The 20581-nt window shown below is 41.9% G+C and overlaps 1 protein-coding gene across 16 annotated transcripts in view; it reads left to right on the top strand.

The window, feature by feature from the left end:
* BBX (BBX high mobility group box domain containing) overlaps positions 1 to 20326 on the top strand; it is a 154325-nt gene extending 133999 nt beyond the window's left edge. For all 16 annotated transcript variants that reach the window (XM_064644173.1, XM_064644175.1, XM_064644174.1 and 13 more), the window contains one exon: positions 723 to 20326. In XM_064644173.1, the coding sequence (XP_064500243.1) occupies positions 723 to 810 (88 nt within the window). In that variant the 3' untranslated portion in view covers positions 811 to 20326. The remainder of the gene's footprint in view (positions 1 to 722) is intronic.
* Positions 20327 to 20581: the final 255 nt, after the last annotated feature.

Here is a 20581-nt window from a genome sequence, read left to right as displayed (position 1 = left end):
GAAAAGAAAAAACCAAACAGGTGGTGACATGCTTTGTGTATGTATTTTAAAAGGCAAGCTGCAAAGGAGTTCTTCAAGTCCATTTGCTGCAAAGACTGATACTGATTTCCAGCACTTAATTCTGCCACAGTTTATTTTTATGATAGCCTGTGCCAGGGGATCATTTTTAAAGTAACATTGCTGTAGTAATGAAAGAGATGTTGTGTTAGGCTGATTTAGTGATCAGTCACATAACTCAGAGTAATCCCAAGGTGCAGTTCCACTGATGAGTATATTTACATATTGCTTAAAACCTGGCTGTTGGCTCGCATTAACATGATGCACCCCTCTGTGCATTTGCCTTCTTTTGCCACACGTGAGCTGTATACTCTTGCTTCTGAGGGCTGAAGCCCTTACAAAATGAGTAGCAGCACTTGAGCGCTCTTACCTTCCTCTTCAGCTGTGCATTTTGTTTTGTGTTGTTAAATACCATCACGTCTTGTTTTTTCCTGCCGTTGCATTGTGTAGGCTTTCCTCGGGGTACTGTGTTACTGTTGCAGAAATACCTCTAAAAAGAGCATGTAACCTCAGTATGTGAGCACCTGCAGCAAGCAAGGAGTCACGGTGCTGTAGTGTTGGATGTTAAACCATACAGCGCGCTGCTTTCCATCCCTTCTGATCTGATAAAAGCACCTCCCATGCTCCAAATATTGATGGGTGGCTTTTCTTTTCTTCTTTTGCAGAAGTCAGAGGGCCACACCTCTCCCACACGATGGACAGCCAAATGAAATGTCTCAGGCTCCAGTGCTTATTTCCTGCGCTGACCAGTGAAGCTCTACTTTATTGTAAAACATTGTGCTTTACCTAATATCCTAGCCTTGTCTTTACCAAGGGAAGCTAGTCAGTCCATATGATGGAACTAGAGACTGCAATAAAGTGCTTATTGCTCTGAGTGGCCCAGAATTCACTGGAAGCCAGACGTTAGCAACTTGGGCCAGGTCCTCAAATCGGAACCCAGTATGTAGGAGGGTGATATTAATTGTCTATTAATGAACAGAAATGAAGTGGAATGATCCCAGAGCTTGCTTTCTATTGAAGGCTTTTAAACAGTAAATAGATGGTTGGTGTGAAAAAGGCTGCCTTTACTGTTAGCTCACACAGCATCTCTTTTACCAACCAGAGAGTACGGCAACTAGTTTCATATAATACCTAGTTACTCTAAATGAAAATGAAAAAAGGAAAAAAAAAACCAACAAAAACACTGACGCACTGCACTAGTTATTATTAGATATTCTTAGTCATTTTTGTACATGAAGATTTAAGTTCTAAGATGGTTTATATTAATAGGGTATGCCTACGTTTATATTGTAGAGTGAATTTAAAACCTGTTCCAGAGAACTCAAGGCAGCCTGGACAGATGTACCATTGTTAGCGGTGTTTGGGCAGCCATGTGGTCCAGATGTTCTGCACTTTTATATTTGCCACCAGAGTGGTAGAGTTTACTGGGAAAAATTCTGACAGGCTATGTTTGGGTTTGTTTCTTTTTAATTTAGCTTTGAATAACCAGGATGATGTGCATTAGAAAAAGGAGTGGTGTATGGAAAAGAAAATACTGCAGATAATTGACTTGTCTTTCATGCCTTGGAGGGTTCCTTTATTTTTGCATAGATACCTGAGCGACTTGGTGAAACTTTCCTGTAAACAAAAAGTACTGCAAATGCGTTTTTCAAAAGTGACCTTAGTATTATTTCACCGTTCTGAAAAACCTAAAACCATGACTTTTCGATATACGTGTACATCAATACACATACATTTTACATTTTACAGACACTGGCATTGTTGTAGTTACTATGCACAGTCCAAATCAGCTTCAGAGTTTGCATAAAGGGCCAATTACAGTTCGTGTTGGTCAAGTGGGCAAGTTGTATACAGATAAACTACAACCGAAGAATAGCATTTGACTGAATTCAGACTACCAAACAGATCCATCTGCCAGTTTCTGTCTTTGCTTGTGTTGAATTTTTGTGTTTTGCTCTCATAAATACATCCCAAAAGCAGGCCAAATGTATCACTTGGCCTGTTATCTTCACTATCTTGACTTACACTCTTGTATAACCAAGCATTGATTCCTACCAATAGATGCAAAATGATCACTAGTAATTGATCTAAAGCTACAAATTCAACAGGGTACTTCTTCTATAGCACAAGATGTTTCCCTACTTTTTGCATTGTAGCACAACAATTTACCAAATTGGACTCCAGCAATAATTTTCTATTAGTCTTCGTCATACCGGCTGAACTTTTGATAGTATTAGATTGCATTTGAAGTTCTTTGAATTAAGTCTTTAAATGATGCGAGTTTACATCATTCTATCAGGCATTCTTATTTATACTTGACTGAATTGATAATGTGTTTTGGGGTTATTTTGTAACTAATTTGATGTAATAGCCATATGGACCGTAACTCTATTAATGCTTGCTAGGTTTAGCCTTTCATTGTTGTAGTTAAGTGAAAGTCTCTGGTTCAGTGTCAGGAAACAATATACAATGTACCACATGAGTTTTAAGAAAGGATTAAAGGTCTGACAAAAGGCAGGTAGCTGGGGAAGTGTCACTGAAACAGCACCATTGAGGATGCACGTGTTGAAAGAAGGGAACAACAGAAGAACAACAAAATTTACAAGCCAATGAGTCAGTGAAAAGGTTTTTTAAAAAATTCAGGTAAATAAGAGCCCCTAGAATGCCATTGCAGCCTATGGCGGTATTTGAAATAAGATTTTATTAAAGTTTTATAAGTTATTTTAACAAGACAGGAAAAACTTAAAAGACTTAAAACTTGTGGGTCACAGCAGGGTGGCTGTTGGAGTTTTGGACCACTTTATAATTAGCTGAAATCCAAATATGTTACAGTGCAGGCCGTTCACGTTGACAATGGTACTAACTTATTTCTCTAGAAACCTTTAGAGTAGATATATTTTTGTCAAAGCACCCCATCCTTCCTCGATTTAAATTTCAATATTGTTCCTGGAGATATTTCTGTATATTAATGGTACCTTTTTTAAAAGAAACAGAAAATTACTTTTTTCTATATAAATTAATATCTTACTTGATCTGCTTTTCCTTGACTTTCCCTTAGAGAGGGGGTAGGGTTGGGTCAGTTTACTGGATATGACTGTTTTCAGATACTTATAAACCTTTTTGTAGATATGCTTAATTTTTAAGCGATTAGGCACTGAGAGTAGCAGAAATCCTGCAAAGCTTTATAGTTCACTAGGCATTTGCCTTTGTTGGTTCTCTGAGTGATGTCTCGATTTGAGTAGCTAGAATTTTCCCTGAATCTACTAGAAGGAGTATCAGTATTTTCAGGTAACAAAGTCTGTTAGCACAACAAAAATTTCAGACCAATATCTTACTGTATTGGGGTTGGGTTTTTTCCTTATTTGTTTTGTTTTAATTTTTATTAATTTCAGCTGCTTTCATTTTGGAAAATCTTATTGCTATTGTGTGTACTTCAGTATACCAGCAAACACTGTTACCTGTTAAAACATTGTCCACAAATGCCTCTAGAGAAGAAATTGTTGCACCTTATGTATATCTCAAGCAAACCAAAATATGATGCTTTTCTGCTTTGTTTATTCTGAATATGTTGTATCATACTTTACTGAACCCATTTTAACTTAGCTAAAGCTATCAATATTTATGCATTTCACATTATTTTCTGGATCTGAACCTGTGTATAAATCTTTCTTTAAAAAAAAAAAAAGACAAGCATTTACTGTAGTCGTCCTCTATGACTTATCCATGGGAGGGGGGAATCTTGTCTCAAGTGTAAAATGCAGTACTGTCCCAGTTTTCCTTGGCTTTTATTTATTTAGTCATCTTCGATATTTCATATGTAGTTTTGAGGTAAACAAAATACATTGTCGTAGCTGAAGCTACAGATCTAAGCAGCTGGGAGAAAATTACTGTAATGTCTTCTTAATTTTTCTAGTACTGTATACAAATATGGGAAAAACGTTCTGCAGAACATTTGAGATGCAGATTCTTATCCCCACAGTAGGCTGATTTCCACATATTAGACCAAATCAATCAAAACTCCATGATCTTATAGGTCCTTTCCGACTAAACGATTCTAAAAACATCTATGGAGATTATTTAGTGCTCTGCTTATGGCAGTACCTACCCCTTGAATGTGCTGTGATTTCAGAAAAGAATATATTTATTTAAGATGACTGAGTGCTCTTTTATACTGATACAGTATCCCAAAGTCATGAGCAAGAGACTTCTTGGTAGTTTGGGTTTCTATTTTATAGTATTGTTGCATGACTTTTGAAATTTAAGTGATAAGCATTGTTGGAAAGGGGCACAGGAACAAGGGACTGGTAGAAGTGTGTGAATTTGTGGTGTTTAAATTTCAGCTTTGGTCTTTATTATTTGGGTGAAAGCTGCCTCTGTAGCACAAGGCTGAGAAGAGCATTCTGCAGTTTGTATCACGTAGAGAGTTGTAACTCACATCAGGAACAAGGGAATGCCTTATAGTTTGGATGCTGTCTTTTGCAACGGGATAATAAATTGAAGCAGTTTTAATTTCCACTGCCTGTTTAGCTACTGTACAGATACTGAACAGACTGAAGGCAACAGTTATAGACTTGTGAAAGCTGAGAGAGCATGAAAGGAAAGCTGGCCTTTATTCTCAGTATGGCAACAAAGGGGAATTAGAAAAAAAGATGTATATTTATACATGTGTGTGTGTGTGTGTGTGTGTGTGTGTGTGTGTGTGCACCTGCCTGGGTGTGTACATTCTGCAAAAAAAATAATGTAGGAAAACCAGAGACATGATGGGTCTACAAGACACTATGATGTATGTTGACCCTTTTGAGTGCACTCCCTTTTTTTGAATGCTGAGTCTAATATGGCTACCTCTCCTAAAAGACTACTTTCGTTAACTTCCATTTGCTTTCGTGCTCGATCATGTAACCTTTTTGGCCATTGATACCATTTGTATATTGCTGTGTGCTTTATTTTCCAAGAGCAACATTTATATAGTGCAGAAAATGTAAAGGCTGAATATATGGTGGTAGCCAAACTATGTTGCTGGAGCTTTTTTATTTATCTTCTGCCATAGTCATATGGGTTGCAGGACGTGGGCCCACTAGCTCTCCTTGGTTCAGTGAGATCAGATTTTGTAACAGCAGCAAATGCTGTGATCATGGGGTGGTGGGCTTCTGATGTTTCCATAGGTGACAGAGTAAGCCAAGAGCTGCTCTTGAAACTTCTTCTGGAGTTTTCTTTTGCAATCCTGATTTCACAAGGAAACATAACTGTGCAACTTGTGTGTTGTATTCCATACATTATCCATTAGATGCTGTCTGTTTGCCGTGCTTGTTTGATAGATTGTAGAGCTCCTAGGTGTCTTTGCCATGTTTTGTAATACTCGTGGCATTCTCCTTACCTTGTACATATTGTGGAACTGTCAACTAGAGCTGCCAGGATGCTGAGGCATTTCAGGACACTGAGTGCCGTGAACGAGTCCATTTAGGCTGTGAAAGAGTTACTTGCCTCCTCCTCTGAATTCCCCAATAAAAAGGCGCAGTGAGGTTTATGCTCTCACCTAAGTACTATTATACTCATTTATATACTCATGAATTGACAACTTTGAAGAAGCTTATGAGATAGATGTATATTTTATGTTCCCCCACTAATTCTTTGAAGGCAGAAATCTAGAAAGACTTGACATGAGATCTCCACTCAGCAACACACCTAAGCTTAGTCTGAAAACCCTCCTTACTTAAGGGGCAGCATTGTTGGCACTGTGACAGTGCAGGAGCCCCGGTCACGGACCACTACGCTCTTGGAGTTAAGCTTGGGCTTGCGTGATGTTCCTGGGGGAGGCACGTCACTGTGACCTAGGGCCTTCATTCAGATGGAATTTTTAAAATGACTGCAAATAGCTTAACATTTGTTGAGTTCTTCCAAAGAATTCCATTGTAGTTTCAGGGTCTTGACTGTTAGCACATACCAGCAGACCCTCAGTGTACTCTACTAGAAAAACCACACCTGTTCAGGTCAACTAACCAGGATTCCGAATGTAATGGTCTAGTCTACTCTTTTCACCTCCACAACTGAAACTGTGTTTTCCCCTTCATACTGCTACACTTTAATCAGTGATTGGGTCTTTGAAGGCGACAAAAGCAAGAGAGGCATATGTGTACATGTGTCTGCACATATGTATATGTATACATACACACGTGGGAGTGCAGTGACTTGCAACATGTACTCTGTACAAAAGTGTTGCCACGTTAGATCATAAAACAACTTGAGGTTTCTTAGGTGATAGTTTTCCAACTTTCTTGCTAGATTTTGGTCTCTTCCCTACACATTACACCATAAGGTTTGAGTTTCAAAAATCACACCTGAAAAAAACACGGATCCTGCTGACCTGGATGCTGCAAAAACCTTCTTTCTCAGCAGTGCTTGCTTTTAATAGCCAGAATCTGTTGACAGTTTTAACACAACTGATTTGGCATGAATTTTCTTCTTAGAGCCCAATCCTTCAAATCCTATTCTCACATGTATTTCCAGTGAATTTTGACCTAGTATTTGGCTTTATTCTCTCCGAAGTTTGGTGTAAACATGCCTTACAATAGTTCATCTCCATCAATGGTATAACAGAGCTACTGCCTTCTTAGATGTGTGTAGATAAGTCAATGAGCACATTTATAGAATGTCATACTTTCTTTGAAAACCTCTAATTTGATACTTTTAAGTGCACATGTTAAGTCATGTGTATAACATGCTAAAGTACATTAAACTGTGATAATGCAACTGAATAAAATATTTAATAAAATATTTGAAATATTTGATAAGGACCTTTAAATAGATTTCTTTATGTTCAATCTATTTTGGTTACCTAGTGTGTGCCTGTAAACAGTTTCCCGTTTAAAACTAATGATTGCAAATAAATACTATTCAAATGGAGCTTCTTTGATGCTTCACCTGCTTTACTATCAAATGATTGTTTACTTTTATATATGGCTGAGATAGCAGCATTTGCAGAATTCGTTTTTGGCTACAGTATGAATTTGCTGGCTTTTTTATACTTAAGCAAGCTTGTTTTCACCTGAAAATGGAAGATGCCAAAACCCAGATATGGATCCTCAGAACTGTAAGCTGTAGTTTGCTGTCAGATCATCCACTCAGCTTCTACACAATGACTGTGAAGATGTCGCTTATTTTGCAAAGAACTTCTGCCCATTTGTTCTTGCTTACATTTTTCTGTACTATTGACATTATTAGGAAGATCCATAGATCCATTCAAGTGCCCCAGAATTCAATGGATTTATATCGCATAAAGCTGGAGATTATGGGACAGAAAGCACCAGGACTCGGTGCAGTTAGGCTGTGGGAGAAAAGTTTCCCTTTTCTCCTGAACTTTCCAGGTATCCACTTTGTGTTTCTGGATTTTATCTTCTTTACACAACTTGGAAGCTCCTTTATAGTCCACAAAGGTATAAGAGAAGTCATCCCACGTGAAGAAGCCCTTGCTATGTTTTCGGTCTTTGGGCACTAAGAGAACTTACTCTAAAGTGGGTTCTCTTTTGGAAATAAGTAGCAAGTGACATCAATGTTTAAACTTAAAGGTCCCCCACTACTTTGGCAACTTATTTAAACCAGAACTCTGTTTCGCCCATATATTTTACCCTCTTGGGGCTTGAAAATTAGACTGCCAGGGATCTTCTCTTTTTCTGTCCTTGGATGCCTGAAACCCCTTTGATTGCAATGGATTTTTTGATCACAGAAGGCCCTAGCACAGTCTTCATGAACCCAGTAGACACTGGCTGTTCACATAGGAGCAGAACTCCTGTCTCTGAATCTAAAGTAGCAAAAGGGAAACCTTTAGGTTTGTGGCTTTTTTTTAACTATGTGCCATTTACTCAGGAAAGAAGAAACGTATGCAATCTTACACTGCCTTTTACTGGGTATACATCAGTATATCTGCAAAGAAACACCAGGAATGGAAGAGCTTCAGCATTAAATACCATGTAAAGATCATACTCTGGTTCAGTGAGCAGAAAAAGTGGAAGAATTTTAAGAAATCTATATCCTGTCAGTGTCATATGCCCAGTCAGGGACTTTGAAGTCACTATTCTATATTTTTTATTACCAAGTTACCAGTTGTCTTCATTCCTCAAACTCCTCTCTTCTCATCTGCTTTCATTTTGTTCTTCCAATGAAAGACCTGCTGAATTCGGCTAACTCTCAGTGCACCTAGATCTGGTTTGTCACCCAGCTCTTGCTCATGTTGCTTCTTGGAGCTGCTTGGCATTACACTGACTCTTAACTGTCAGGTAAGATAAATTTCCACTAATACTTTTGCAAAAACACAGGGTGGAAAGGCATCATTCTGCTCAAGCACCATGCTTCTGCCGGACACTCCGATGTTCGCTCCTCGATACCATTTGTCGCGTCCTTTTCGTTGTTCAGTGTACAGCTAACCCTGCTTTCAGAGAGACTTTTTTTTTCCTACGATATGACAGCGTCAAGTGAGACACAAAGTATACCTGAGCATACTATACCCATGCTGTACACCAGCTTGTGAAGCTGTCGGTTCTTCAGTAGGACACTAGCACTTTGTAACAAAATACGAGATGCATTCCTATATCTGCTGCAAAGTTCTGTTTTGTTTTGTTTTCTGAAATAAAACCTATAAGATTTAACATCTACCATCTATTCAGTGTCAACTTCTTTTTTGTGGACTGTTCTTGGCACAGCAACAGTAAGAAATTGAGCTCTAATACAGTTGTATTTAAAATATACTTCAGATTTCAGCAGGGCTTCATTGGTTGCTTTCTGATAGGAGAAGATATAAGCAGAAATAGACTGGCTCACAGTGTAGCTGCCACAAGCCCAACTGAAACTCCAGTTGAAAATCCAGCCTATATAAAGTCCAAAATCCAAAAAACACATTCCATATAGAGCAGCATTTCAGCTTATTCATCAGCCCATGAAACAAGAGGAACTAGTTGAAATAGACCCAGAAATGAAACGAGTTGAGTCAGATGACAGGGTTAGGATTGTAGCACACTAAAAGAAGACCAGTGTTGCCATCAAACAACATTTTAAGAAAAAAAAAAAGGTGGGGGAAAGAAAAATCTGACCTCTCGGGAGATGTCCTTCCAATCCAAAAGATGTCTTTTGAGTACATCTTTGGAGTTCAATAACAAGTTCTGTATGTGGCCCACCAAAGGCTTCCCAGTTCTGGCAGACCACCAGGCTTCAGTCAGTAATTATGAGCATCAATTCCCTTCCTTCCAAGGTCTGAGCAGGTTCTGTGGTCGGCATTGCTGTGGATTATTAAAACATCTTGCCATTTTCAGGAGTTAAGGAGAATTTGGAAATCAGATAGTCCCAATCTGTCAATAATTGGTTTTGGTGTCAGTATCCAGTAACAGTGGCTTTTGTAATGCCACTAAATCTTTCTGCAGTGATGGGCTCACTGTGAGCTATGCACATTGTGGGATCTGGAGTTCACATGTTTGCAGTTTTGCACAATTAATGACTTTGATCCAGACAACCTGCAGCACACCATTGCCATTAGCATTGGTCAGGGTGATGTCATGTGAAGCAAATTCATTGCGTATCTCTCTGACAGATGATTCCCTGTTATGTTCTGAGATGGTCCATCTGGTTTGGTCCTCACTGGTTTGCTCAAATACCTATTCTTGCCTGTGAGTGAACCTTTGTGGGATTTCCAGTTGTGGTATTTGTCATGAAGCAGGGCTCTGGCAGAGCGAGGTTCTTTCACCACAAGCCTCTCCCCTTCAGGATGGCGAAGTTTATCTATTCCTCAACAACTTTGTGTGGGATCTCTTTTTGCCTGCAGCTGCTCAGACAGATTTTTGTAGTACAAAATGAAACAAACCCAGCCGGGAACTCGATGATAAAGTCAGACCTTCACAAGCTTCCAGGTTTCAGTAGGCGGTAGTTTGAGAGTGAGGGGTGTAATGTGTCTCCAGTGAGAGCAGCTATGTAAATAGCGTGCAGAGATTGACAGGTTATGGCAACAAGGCTGTGTTTCCTTTTGTTTTGAAGAGCAGTGTTTTCTAATGGAAGTAAGGTGGCAGGAAAATTACCATCGCAGCAGATGGACTATTCCATTGTCTTCAATTTCAAGAGCAAGGTTTGCCAACCAGTTTGAAAAAAAGGCGAAATTGCAGTTCAAGTCTGTGGCTTGTAATGGATGCTGTGTTTTGCTTCAGTGACTGTAGCAATAACTTTCCAGTTGGAAGTAATGTGTGAGCTACTTAAGGTGTGATGCAGTTCTAAACCATCCCATTCACTTCTAGATGACAGATGTATTTGGCATGTGGTGTAAGTGTTGCTAACAAGTGCTTCCCGGCAAGTACATCATAAATAATACCAAGTGTTCATCATTATTTTAATCAGTAATTAAGAAAATTCTTCCTGATATGTTTTAGGAAAATATACCGTGCTTGGCTAGCACAAGGCGTAGTTTCACCTTGGAAAGTAGTGGAGGGAAGCATTTCCTATGAGACTGTTTGATCTCGGTACTTAATTTTTTCAAAAAATCTTTGCTAGTCACTCTCTGTAGTGTACCGTATTTAGGACATAGTTAATTCAGCTCTGAGATCTTTTAAAGTAAAGGTAACTAATTACTTCTCATGCAGAAATCCACACGGGCAAATAAATGTCTTAGGGATGAGTGGTTGCTAAAGGATGCTGCATGCAAATGCTGGATCTCTTTAGATGTAGGACACGCAAGATGCAGGATTGCAGGCCTAGGAGCCAGGCTGTTGGCAGGTATCAGCACAGGTTCACAGTGTAATTGTGCTGGCTTGCATGAAGGGAAAACAAAAGGGCCGTGTTTAAAAACCCATGTGATTCACTGAGCCCAACATGTTGTCGTCAGCACCGCGTGTGCTTCCTGCTGGGGGAGTTTGAGGGTTGCTGCAGTGGGACAGTCCATTGCTGCGCTGCTTGTCCTGAGCAGTGGCTGTTTTTGATGTTCTGCAACTCAGCATTTTTAACTTGCCCTGTCTCTAAAGATAGTCATGGAGCCCAGGTCCATCACAGCTGTCGTATATGTAGTGAGGGATATTTGGTACAATAGTGCTGTGCACTGACAGGTGCAGCAGCTTAAAGCCATGAGCTGGTAGCCAGCAGTTCTTGAGGTCCTCCAGGGACCTCCGTGGAGTGGCCAAGCTGCAGTTACTGCCACTTTGGGGGACAGGGTGTGGGTTTGTGGTGGCAGCAGCATCAAGCCTGAGCAAAAAGGCTGTGTCTGTCCCTAGGTCACCAGCAGCTTCACTTGGGCCAGGCTCTGGGAACAGCAGAGTTGGAGAGTGCTTATAAAAAGTCCTTACAAAAGTGAAGCACAGTTTTATTCATTTGCATCCATACACATAACAGCAGGATTGATTCAGTCCTGGCTTTTATATAAAAATTGCCTGGAATACACAATGTTTGCTGCCATGAGCTCTGGCAGCTGCACTGCTCATACAGCATGCACTGTGCACTTGGTTTATTATAATTGAGTGAGGGGAACATATATAAATGTTTTACAGATTTTTGTATCCACCTGTTGGCAAAATGTACCACCCTGGTCATCAGGTGGTTAGAAGACAGTAGTTTCCAAATTATCTGTGGGGCTGGGTCCTTGCTTTAGCATTTTCAAACAGGTAGCTTATGTGCAGATGCATTTTTGAAATAACTCATTTAAGAGGGTTGTACTCATGATACGTGTTTCATGGGTGAGAACCATGAAAACACCATAAGACACACCAGTCAGTATAAAAGCAGTAATTTCATATTCAGAGATTCTGTTAATCTGCAACTAGTTTAAAAAACCTAGACAAAAAAATATATTTGTGCTGTTCCACCTGGGCACAGTGATTCTATAATTCATGACCAAGGGTTGACAGCAGGAATCTAAAAGCATCTTTATTAATGAGATAAAAGTGTATTCTTAAATAAAAATTTCTGGCCTTTTAGACCATTTAGAAAATATTCAATGCAAGATGAGTAATTTTTTTTTACTTCTTTTGATTAATAAAACTACAAATACATTTATTTTAACAATCTTCAGGTAAATAGAAAATGGTGAATGTAGTTTTTTAGATACCATGTGTTGCCTAAGTCCTAGATGGGAGTCTCTTGGCATCATTAGTGTGTCACACTTGACAGTGCTTGTGGGAGGATGTGGTGGCATGTGTGGAACGTGCAGCTGCCTTCAACATCAAACCATCATCCCACAAATCTCAGCCATTGGAAATCCATTGCCATCAAGATACAAGGGGCATAAACAGCACAATAGCTGTTTAAAAATAAGAACGGGTTGAGTTTTGTCACTTCTGGCAAATCTGCTGTCCAACTGAAAATGCTTTATATTCCGTAGAGACAAATCGCCTCGTTGGATGGTTTTGTTTATGTTGCAGCAAGTGGGGAACGTCAGGCTTCACTTGCAAATCTTTAACCTTGCTTTTCAGTCATCTTGCCTTTCCTCTCCTCTCTTTTCTTGAGCAGATGAACACTTGGTGGACATCAGTAGCAAAACATCCACAGATTTTCAGTAGGATGGACAGTATCTCACACCTTCCTGAGCTACTGCATAACTCTGAAAAACCCACAGTGTTTTTTTTAATTAGCAGTATTTTAACAACAATTTTCCTCAGCCATGACTGTGCATCAAATGGAGCTTCTGTAAAAAGATAATTACAAGGAAGTGGGATCCTGTAGTGAAATGGATAGAGCAGCAAAGCTCCCTGGGCCCATCTTGTCCCCCAGCTCTCTGTAGGAAAGCCCAAGCAGCACCAGAGTCAGGCACCTAGCACACTTTTGAAATATGATAAATTATTTCCTCCTCTTAACAGTTTATTGTTGAGAATAGATTCACAGTTTATTGGGATTTGTCATGTTTTATTTTTTAGTGCATGTCTTGAAGGCACACGCCTTTTTTAAAAATAAACCCAAACTCCCTTCAGCACTGCATATTAGTCCTACAGTGTTTGCATTAGGTCATGCTGAGCCTTAACTTACCAAATAAAATTCTTACCACATTTCTAAATTTCTTTCTTAGTGGGGGAAATGAAAGTCCCCAGACAATGAAAATTTTTTTCTCCATAATTACTGAAGAAACTTTCAGATCAAATAAACATGATACCCGCTTTTCCAGTTCCCTTGCTGGTACAGCCTCCCCTAGGCCAGCAGGCACACGTGGGGGAAGCCTGCAGGATCAGGACCATGTTTACAAGCAGCAGCATTGCTTTCCCTCCAGAGAAGGCCCCCTGGCCGTCGGGAAGCCCCTCTGCATCTGAACGGGTGGGATGGGGGTGCTGGCTGAGGGATGCAGACAGACCCCTTGGCGCTGCTGCACTGGAGTGCAGTCCGAGTAGTGCCTGAGGGAGTCACATATCAAAGTAAGGGCTGTTGCTCTGCGTGTCTTGTCACTAAAATGTTGCTTTTAATTTCTGCGTCTTTCACCTACTCCTGTTTGAAAGCTGTCCTAGGCACTTTGCATGGCAGAGATTGTGTTGGGAGAGCAGTTCCCTGTGGATTTGAGTTGATATGGTCAAAGATTTGGCAGTAGAAGCATCGGATGCTTGCTGTTGTAAACTCCTTCCATCTCTTTGAAATGCTGTCGTGGTGGTTGTCTCAAGGCTCTGTGCGCATGGCGTAATTGATGCATAGACATTTTTATCCTCATTGTTACTGAGCATTGATTTCCTCAAGAAACATGAATTTGGGAAGAATGCCACAGACTTTCGCAGTTAAATGTATCACTAGATGGTCTTTTTTCACCCACGTGAAATTTATAAGTGTGGGGAGGGTAATTCGGGGTGCAAGCAAGTCTGTAAGGAAAGACCGGCACCTTCATAAATCAAATTCTACATTTTTTGCTTGTGTTTCTATGGTGGGAGTGGGTCAGCAAGCTGCTAAAGTAACTGCTCACTGCAGAAATGGTGAGCAGTCGGATTCCCATGGCCATCTGTAGGTGAGCATGGCAGACCAGTGCTGCTGCTGTTTATTCACTTCCTTTCGTTCCTTGTAGGGCTTGGTGTGTGAGGTCAGCTTTGGGCAGTTGTGTTACATGAAATGCAACATTGCACATCGTCAGCACAGTAACAATGGTATTTCCTCTTGGCATTTCATCTCGATGTTTGTGAGTGCCTGTTTTAAAATGTCCCAGGCTCCTAGCTTGAGGTTTGTTCCTTTTTTTTTTGTTTGTTTTGTTTTGTAAACCAGGTTTTTATATGAGTTACTTGTAGCTGATTTTAAAAACCAGCTGCTCTTGAAATACCCAACCCCTGCAAGCTACGAGCAAGAACCGGCAAAGGATATTTAAAAGATGTAGTGATTCTTGTCAATGTGGGGTTTTCTTGTTCATTATCAACTTGTCAACAGTTCAATCAGCATTTTTCAAGATAGCAAAGGGCTGAAGGAAAGTTTTCCATGCAGCTTTTGAATGTCAGGATGGACATTTCCCTGTGTTCTTCTTGGTTTGCTGCTCCCCCTTGTCATTTTTTTTCAGGGTGACTGTATGAGTAGACAGGCTTTTGGTGGTGGTGTGAGGAAAGTGTAAGCTGACTCCTAATAGGATGTCTGAAGTGCTTGTGTGTTCCTGCACAAAAAGCAAGCCAAGGCAGAAAACCGAGCAGCCAGTCAGGATATTAAACACATCCTGGGTTGTGGCAGGATGAGATCTTGGCAGTATTTCCTTGGCGCAGAGTCACAGGGCCAAAAGGGACTTGGAGACATCAGCTAGAGAATTTCCAACATAGGTTAAGCTATACTTATCACAGACCTAATGGGTCGGTGTTGAACATGTCCTTAAAAGCCTGTAATAGTGGAGAATCAACCACCTCCCCATGATGATTTTTTCCAGAGTTTGGCTGTCTTTTGAGGGTTGTTTATTCCCCCAGTGCCTAAGTACAAAATTTTTCGGTATAGGAGAAAAAGAATCGTAAAAGAAAAAGTATCCTTGAAAGATATTAGACAGAGAAGCATTTTAGCTCTTTTTGTAAATGCAACCTTAGAAATAATGGTGAGATAAAATCTGAGACAAGGTTTTCAAGGAGCACCAACCCAACTTTATGCTTGCCATAGAACTCCTCCATGCCTTTGCAAACCTCTTCCTTCGAATTGTGTGTCAGGTTGATGGTTAATAGCCATACCAGAGAGGTTCAAAGAGACCTTTCTCCTCGTGCTGTTTTCTATCCAGTAGTTGCTTTCAATTTTTTTTTTTACAGAGTTCAGACAGTGAAAAAACATAAGAACAAACAAACAAACAAAAAAAACCCCCAAGCATCACCAAACCAACCCAGCTTTCCAGCCTTTTTCCGATACCATGAGTCCATCATTAAAGCCATATTACAAGGAGGAAACCAAAGGAGAGCAGCATCCATTCCAATAGGCACTCCTTGTACCAGCCACACCAAGAGGCTGGAGAGCCATCAGGTGCCAGAGCCTGCCCTGGCTCTACAGCTGTCCTCTCTCAACTGCCTCTGGCCTTGGAAATGGGCATTTTCCTGGCTGCCCTCTGGCGGGATGCTGCTGGCATCACCTGTGCTCACAGCGAGGTCCCTGCCTAGGTCTGATCCAACCTCTACCTGGAAGATGTGGGAAAAACAGCCTCTGATGGTGTTGGCAGCACAGGGACCATGACATCCCTGTACCTGCGATACTCTCCAGCTCCAAAACCAGGACTAGTGGAACAATTTTGAAACACTTCAGAGACTAATGAGCAAGTCCAGTGTGTTACAAGAACCATGAGCTCTGTTGCTGCTGTGCACAGATTTACTCTGGACAATACCATAGTTTATCAAGGAGTCTCTGAGAGACAGATCATGCTTCTCTTCTTGCTGAGTACCCATTACTGGGAACAGGCATCCTCTAGGGAAGCAAAGGAGAGAACACATCCCTCAAGCAAGGGGTGTAATTGCCTTCATTTTCTGCCTGTCCTGGTCCATCAGGAAGCTCCCTGCCTGCACTCCTGGTGCAGGGGCAGGGATTTGCTGCGCTCAGCAGAAGTTGTACGCTTGCAAGAAATGGGTTGTCAAACCCCTTACACTCCAGTGGTCCAGGCACTGGACAAAGATGGCCCCAGCTGTACTGGTGTGCTGCTGGGCCCCTGCCCCAGGCCCACCAGCCCTGCTCTTTGTGGCCACACGAAGCTCAGAGGTGGGGGAGGCGCCGGCGAAGCCCCCTGGCTCCAGCGGCAAGTGCCATTAGTGCCTTCTGCAATGCCCGGCAGCCCCCTGCCAGCCCCACACTGCCATGGGAGGGCTCGAGGGCTGCACATGGTGCTGGGGTGCTGCTGGGCCTCAGCTGTGCATTTCCAGGGCGTTGTGACAGCAGCAGAACCAGCTGCAGGCTGTGGCAGAGCTCCGATGCTGCTGGAGGCACACAGTGCCCATCGTTTGCCATTGTGGCCCCATTGAGCTACTCCATGTGGTGCTACAGACCCGGGCACTGACACCCAGGGAGGCACAACAAAGCAGCACAGGGACTGGGCACTGTGTTGTAGTGCTGAAATAAGTGGTACCATAGGCAGGACACAAAGCGGAGGCCTCAGAAATGTTGGCTTCCTATGGATGCTTGCTCTAGGTGATGCCTGGTCCCAGTTACAGGCACGGATATGGCAAAGGGCTTGGATGGATGAGGGATCCAGGTCTGTTTAGTTCCAGCAAGAGCCATTGATGAAACTCCGTGCAACTGCGTGCTGACCAAAGACTGACTTTTAAGGGCAGTATCTCCACAGACAACCTCCTGCAGTAGTTGGCAATCTCCAAGCATTTGAGAGAGAAAGCATTTAATGGCTAAAAAGGAAAGGGGGGCAACAGAACAGTTTAAAAATGCAGTGGAAGAAACTGCACTATAAAAGGGGAAACAAAACCTGTGGAAGGGATGAACTGATTTTCCCCAAGCCCAGTAATCATCTTTGCAAGGATGGCCTAGTGCTATGAGTTTTTGCTCCTGGTTTCACACACACACACAAGTAAATATGGTGGATGCCCATCAGACTGCGCTTCAGTTGCAAATTAACCAGCATGTTCAGCAGTCCTCGACTTTCATGATCGATATAATCTTCAGCGATACCTAGAGAAGGAAAAGTGTTTTCCTCCATGTTTCACAGTTTCTCTCCTGTTCTGATAGACTCTTAATCCCTCGTGCTCCCCTTGATTTTCTCACTCCTGCTTGCACCTAGGAACCCTACCTAGGATAAGCAAAAAAACCAAGTTGCAGTGGTGACAGAAGTGACAAAAAAGCTGTACTTTGCAGCGGATCAACCGCAGCATGACTTCCAAATTACACCCTCTTCCTCAGTAGTCAAAAAACAAGGGCAGCCAATATGAATCTTCAGTTGATTTTATATCCAGTGTAAGTGCTTCTCTCTTAAAATTTGTCTTTTTTTTCTCTTCTGCCCAGCATAGCAGGATGCTTCTCACATTTTCCCTGCTATTGAGTACCAGCATGTGCTTTGAGTCCTGTAGAGCTGGAGAGGAATTACTAACAGAATTGAAAAATTACACTGATCCTGTTACCCTTGCAGGCACAGAATTCTTAGCAAAGTACAAGAAAAAAAGGGCATTTCTCTTCTCTTGTGGTTGCACAATGTGGGTAAAAGCAATGGTAAAGCAAGGTCCAGGTGCATAAATAATGTGAAGTGATGGATGCTCTGTGATGATGCAGGAACTGAAGGGACTGAATTTTAAACAGCATCCATACACAGTGGCTTTCCTGATATAGGCAGAAGAATTCACATCATGCACCACACAGCTCAGCTTCTAGGTTTTGTGTGTGTCTCTCTTCTTGCAGTACTTACCTGCCTGCTCCCAATGGGTACCTGGAGGAGGCAGAGGATACCTGCTGCTTGGATACCTAAGATTGCTTCTGAGGTCACTTTGAAATATCAATCAGGAATTTTCTGTCTTTACTGTTTCATAATCAAAGATGCAGAGGGCAATGCTGAATTCAACAAGGATGTGTTTGCCTGGCCAAGTGCTCATGGCAGGTATGTTTTTAGGTACAGCCCATCCTTCTTTCCCTAATAGTGCAAATACATCTTGTTCCATCAGGGAACAATACCCATTTTTAAGCTCCCCTATCAAAATGTCAGAATGATTATGGGAAACAATTTATTTATTGCCTCACTTTTCTTGATACGTGTTCTGTGCTATACTCAAAAGACAGTTACTGTTGAGGGTGTGCTGTGCACTTTTGGCCAGATGTTGGTGCTTGTACTGGAGGTTGTTTCTGCCAGTGGCATGTGCCTGGCTGGGGGTCTGGTGGAGCAAAGTGGTCCCTTGTGCTGGTGGGACCATACTGAGTCACATGGGCCGGATCCTGGTTTGGCAGGTCACGAGGAAATGTTGCAGGCTGTGGGGGATACCTGGGCACATGGGAAAACAGAGCCAAAGCAGAAACAACCCACCCACCCTCTCAGCTGTCTTGCTCCACTGGATTTTCTGCCCCAGTGGGAGACCCCCTGTGCCTGTACTGCTGTTTTCCAGGTCATTCTTGAGTCTGAGCCACTTACTTCGTACAAACCCAGCTCTTTCCCGTTGGGGTGGCACCTGAAGTAAAGCGACTGTGTATCAGGGTATCATCGCTGATTTGGGAAGAGGCTTCTAAAAACCCTAATGGCAAGGAATGTGTGAAGGAACATCTGTGTCATGAACAGAGGTGATGTTGCGCCTCATGTGAGCAGTGAAGCCTGTAGAGGGTTGGGCTGAGAGCAAAATGGCATCACTTACAAGATGGGCCTCCTCCCTCTACCCCTGTTTTTTGTGCAGGTCCAATGGAAGGGGTGCTGCCTGTCTGCATGTGCATGCTCCTGCTTTGCCTTTGTAAATGGACCCCAAGACATAAACAGGGAGCAGACTAGAAAAGGGTGGCACAAAAGGCACCCTTGGTCTTGCCAGGTCATCATGGTGTCCCCAGCAAAGGTCTCTCCCTTCCTCTTTCCTTGCTTGGTGGCTTGGGCTTGGTTCTTGGGCAGCAGCAACAAGCAGGGCTCTGTTGCTTGCCTGCCTGCTACAGGGAGCATAAGGCTGAAATAGCCCAGCTGGTATTAGGCCCAAAATGCATTAAAAGCATTTCCTCAAATAGAGGAAATAGGCAGTTTTTATTTTAATAAGTCGTATTTAATAGCCCTCAGGACACTGGCTGTGTGAGAGGAAAGGGTTATGTCCTGAAAATAAAGTTGGATGGATGGGTGGATGGATGAATGGATGGATGGATTGGTGGATGGATTGGTGGATGGATTGGTGGATGGATTGGTGGATGGATTGGTGGATGGATTGGTGGATGGATGCTGTCTGAAAGGCTGCTGAGAGTTTGGTGTGGGGTGAGAGGCGTGACATCTTCCTTAGAGAGAGGAGCCCTTGCAATGTGGTTGAACAACAGGCAGGGGGATTAGCAGGGGAAGCACTTTGACTGATAAATGTTCTTTTAGATTAAACAACAAAACTCTGCATGCACATACAGACTAGATCTTCATAACGCGGCCAGGCTTTGACAGTGTACTGCAGCATTGTTGCTATTTATAATCAACAATTACTAACACTATAACCCAGTAAACTTAGTGGTAGCAATTACAGCAACATAAATAGCAATCCAGATGACTAAAGGCATTGCTGTCAATGCAGGTGGCAGCTATAGCATCAGAAAAAAAAAGTTGGAGGGAAGATATCAAGACTCGATATGTGAGCTTGGGTCTGCTAGTCTTTTATATACCATTTTTAATATACTTCCTGAAATGAAGCTTCAGAAAGGTACACTGCCTCTTTAAAATTAGTCTAGGAACTACAGGTAGTTCACATTATTTTTAAAATAATAAATCTCTCTATATATATCTATATTAAAATATATATGTATACATAAGTTGGCTAGCCTACCTTGTGGAAAGGCTGCAGCTAAACTAAGTCTGAGCTAATATTGTATTACCATGGTCTTCTGGTTTGTAGATAGCCCTTCCTTATTAGATGAGGTTCTGTTCTTGCTCCACAGAAGGTGCCTGTGTATATAACTCCTTTGTATTGCTTTCTGCAGAGTCCCTTATATATTTCTTACTACTAATGCTGTGTAGAAAAGGAAATCCAGAGATTTTACTACTGATAATTAACCATATAATGGCCATTAGCAAAACAAAGATTTAGTTGTTTGGAAAACAGATTATTTATATTGTGTATGGTTTATTGCCTGATTACTTGTTTGGTGACTGGATATTCTTTTCCTTCTCCTGGTCCTTTTCTGCTTTTTCCAGCTATGGTGTTTACTCCTCACTTTGATTATCTAGCAGGCAATAAAGTATATTGTATGTTTTGAAGCCAAGTGGTGTGATTCTTACTTGTCCATTACGGAGAGTCTGTGTCAGTGGAGGGAGCTGGAGCTGCTGCCTGGCAGGAGGGCGGCTCTCCAGCCATGGCTGGCACCTCTCCTGGGGCAGCTGCTTGAGAAGCCAGGGCCCGGGGGAGTGCCCACTACAACAACCCAGCATTTCCTACTCAAAAGGAAGGAGCTGCAGTCACAGCCTTGCTTCCCAGTCATCCCTAAGGACATGAGGAGACCCTGTGGGCACAGA

This window comes from Pseudopipra pipra, chromosome 2 (genome assembly GCF_036250125.1).
Source record: "Pseudopipra pipra isolate bDixPip1 chromosome 2, bDixPip1.hap1, whole genome shotgun sequence".
NCBI classification, from domain to species: domain Eukaryota; kingdom Metazoa; phylum Chordata; class Aves; order Passeriformes; family Pipridae; genus Pseudopipra; species Pseudopipra pipra.
The sequence above is the reverse complement of the archived record's forward strand: the minus strand, read 5'-3'. Positions and strand labels throughout refer to the sequence as shown.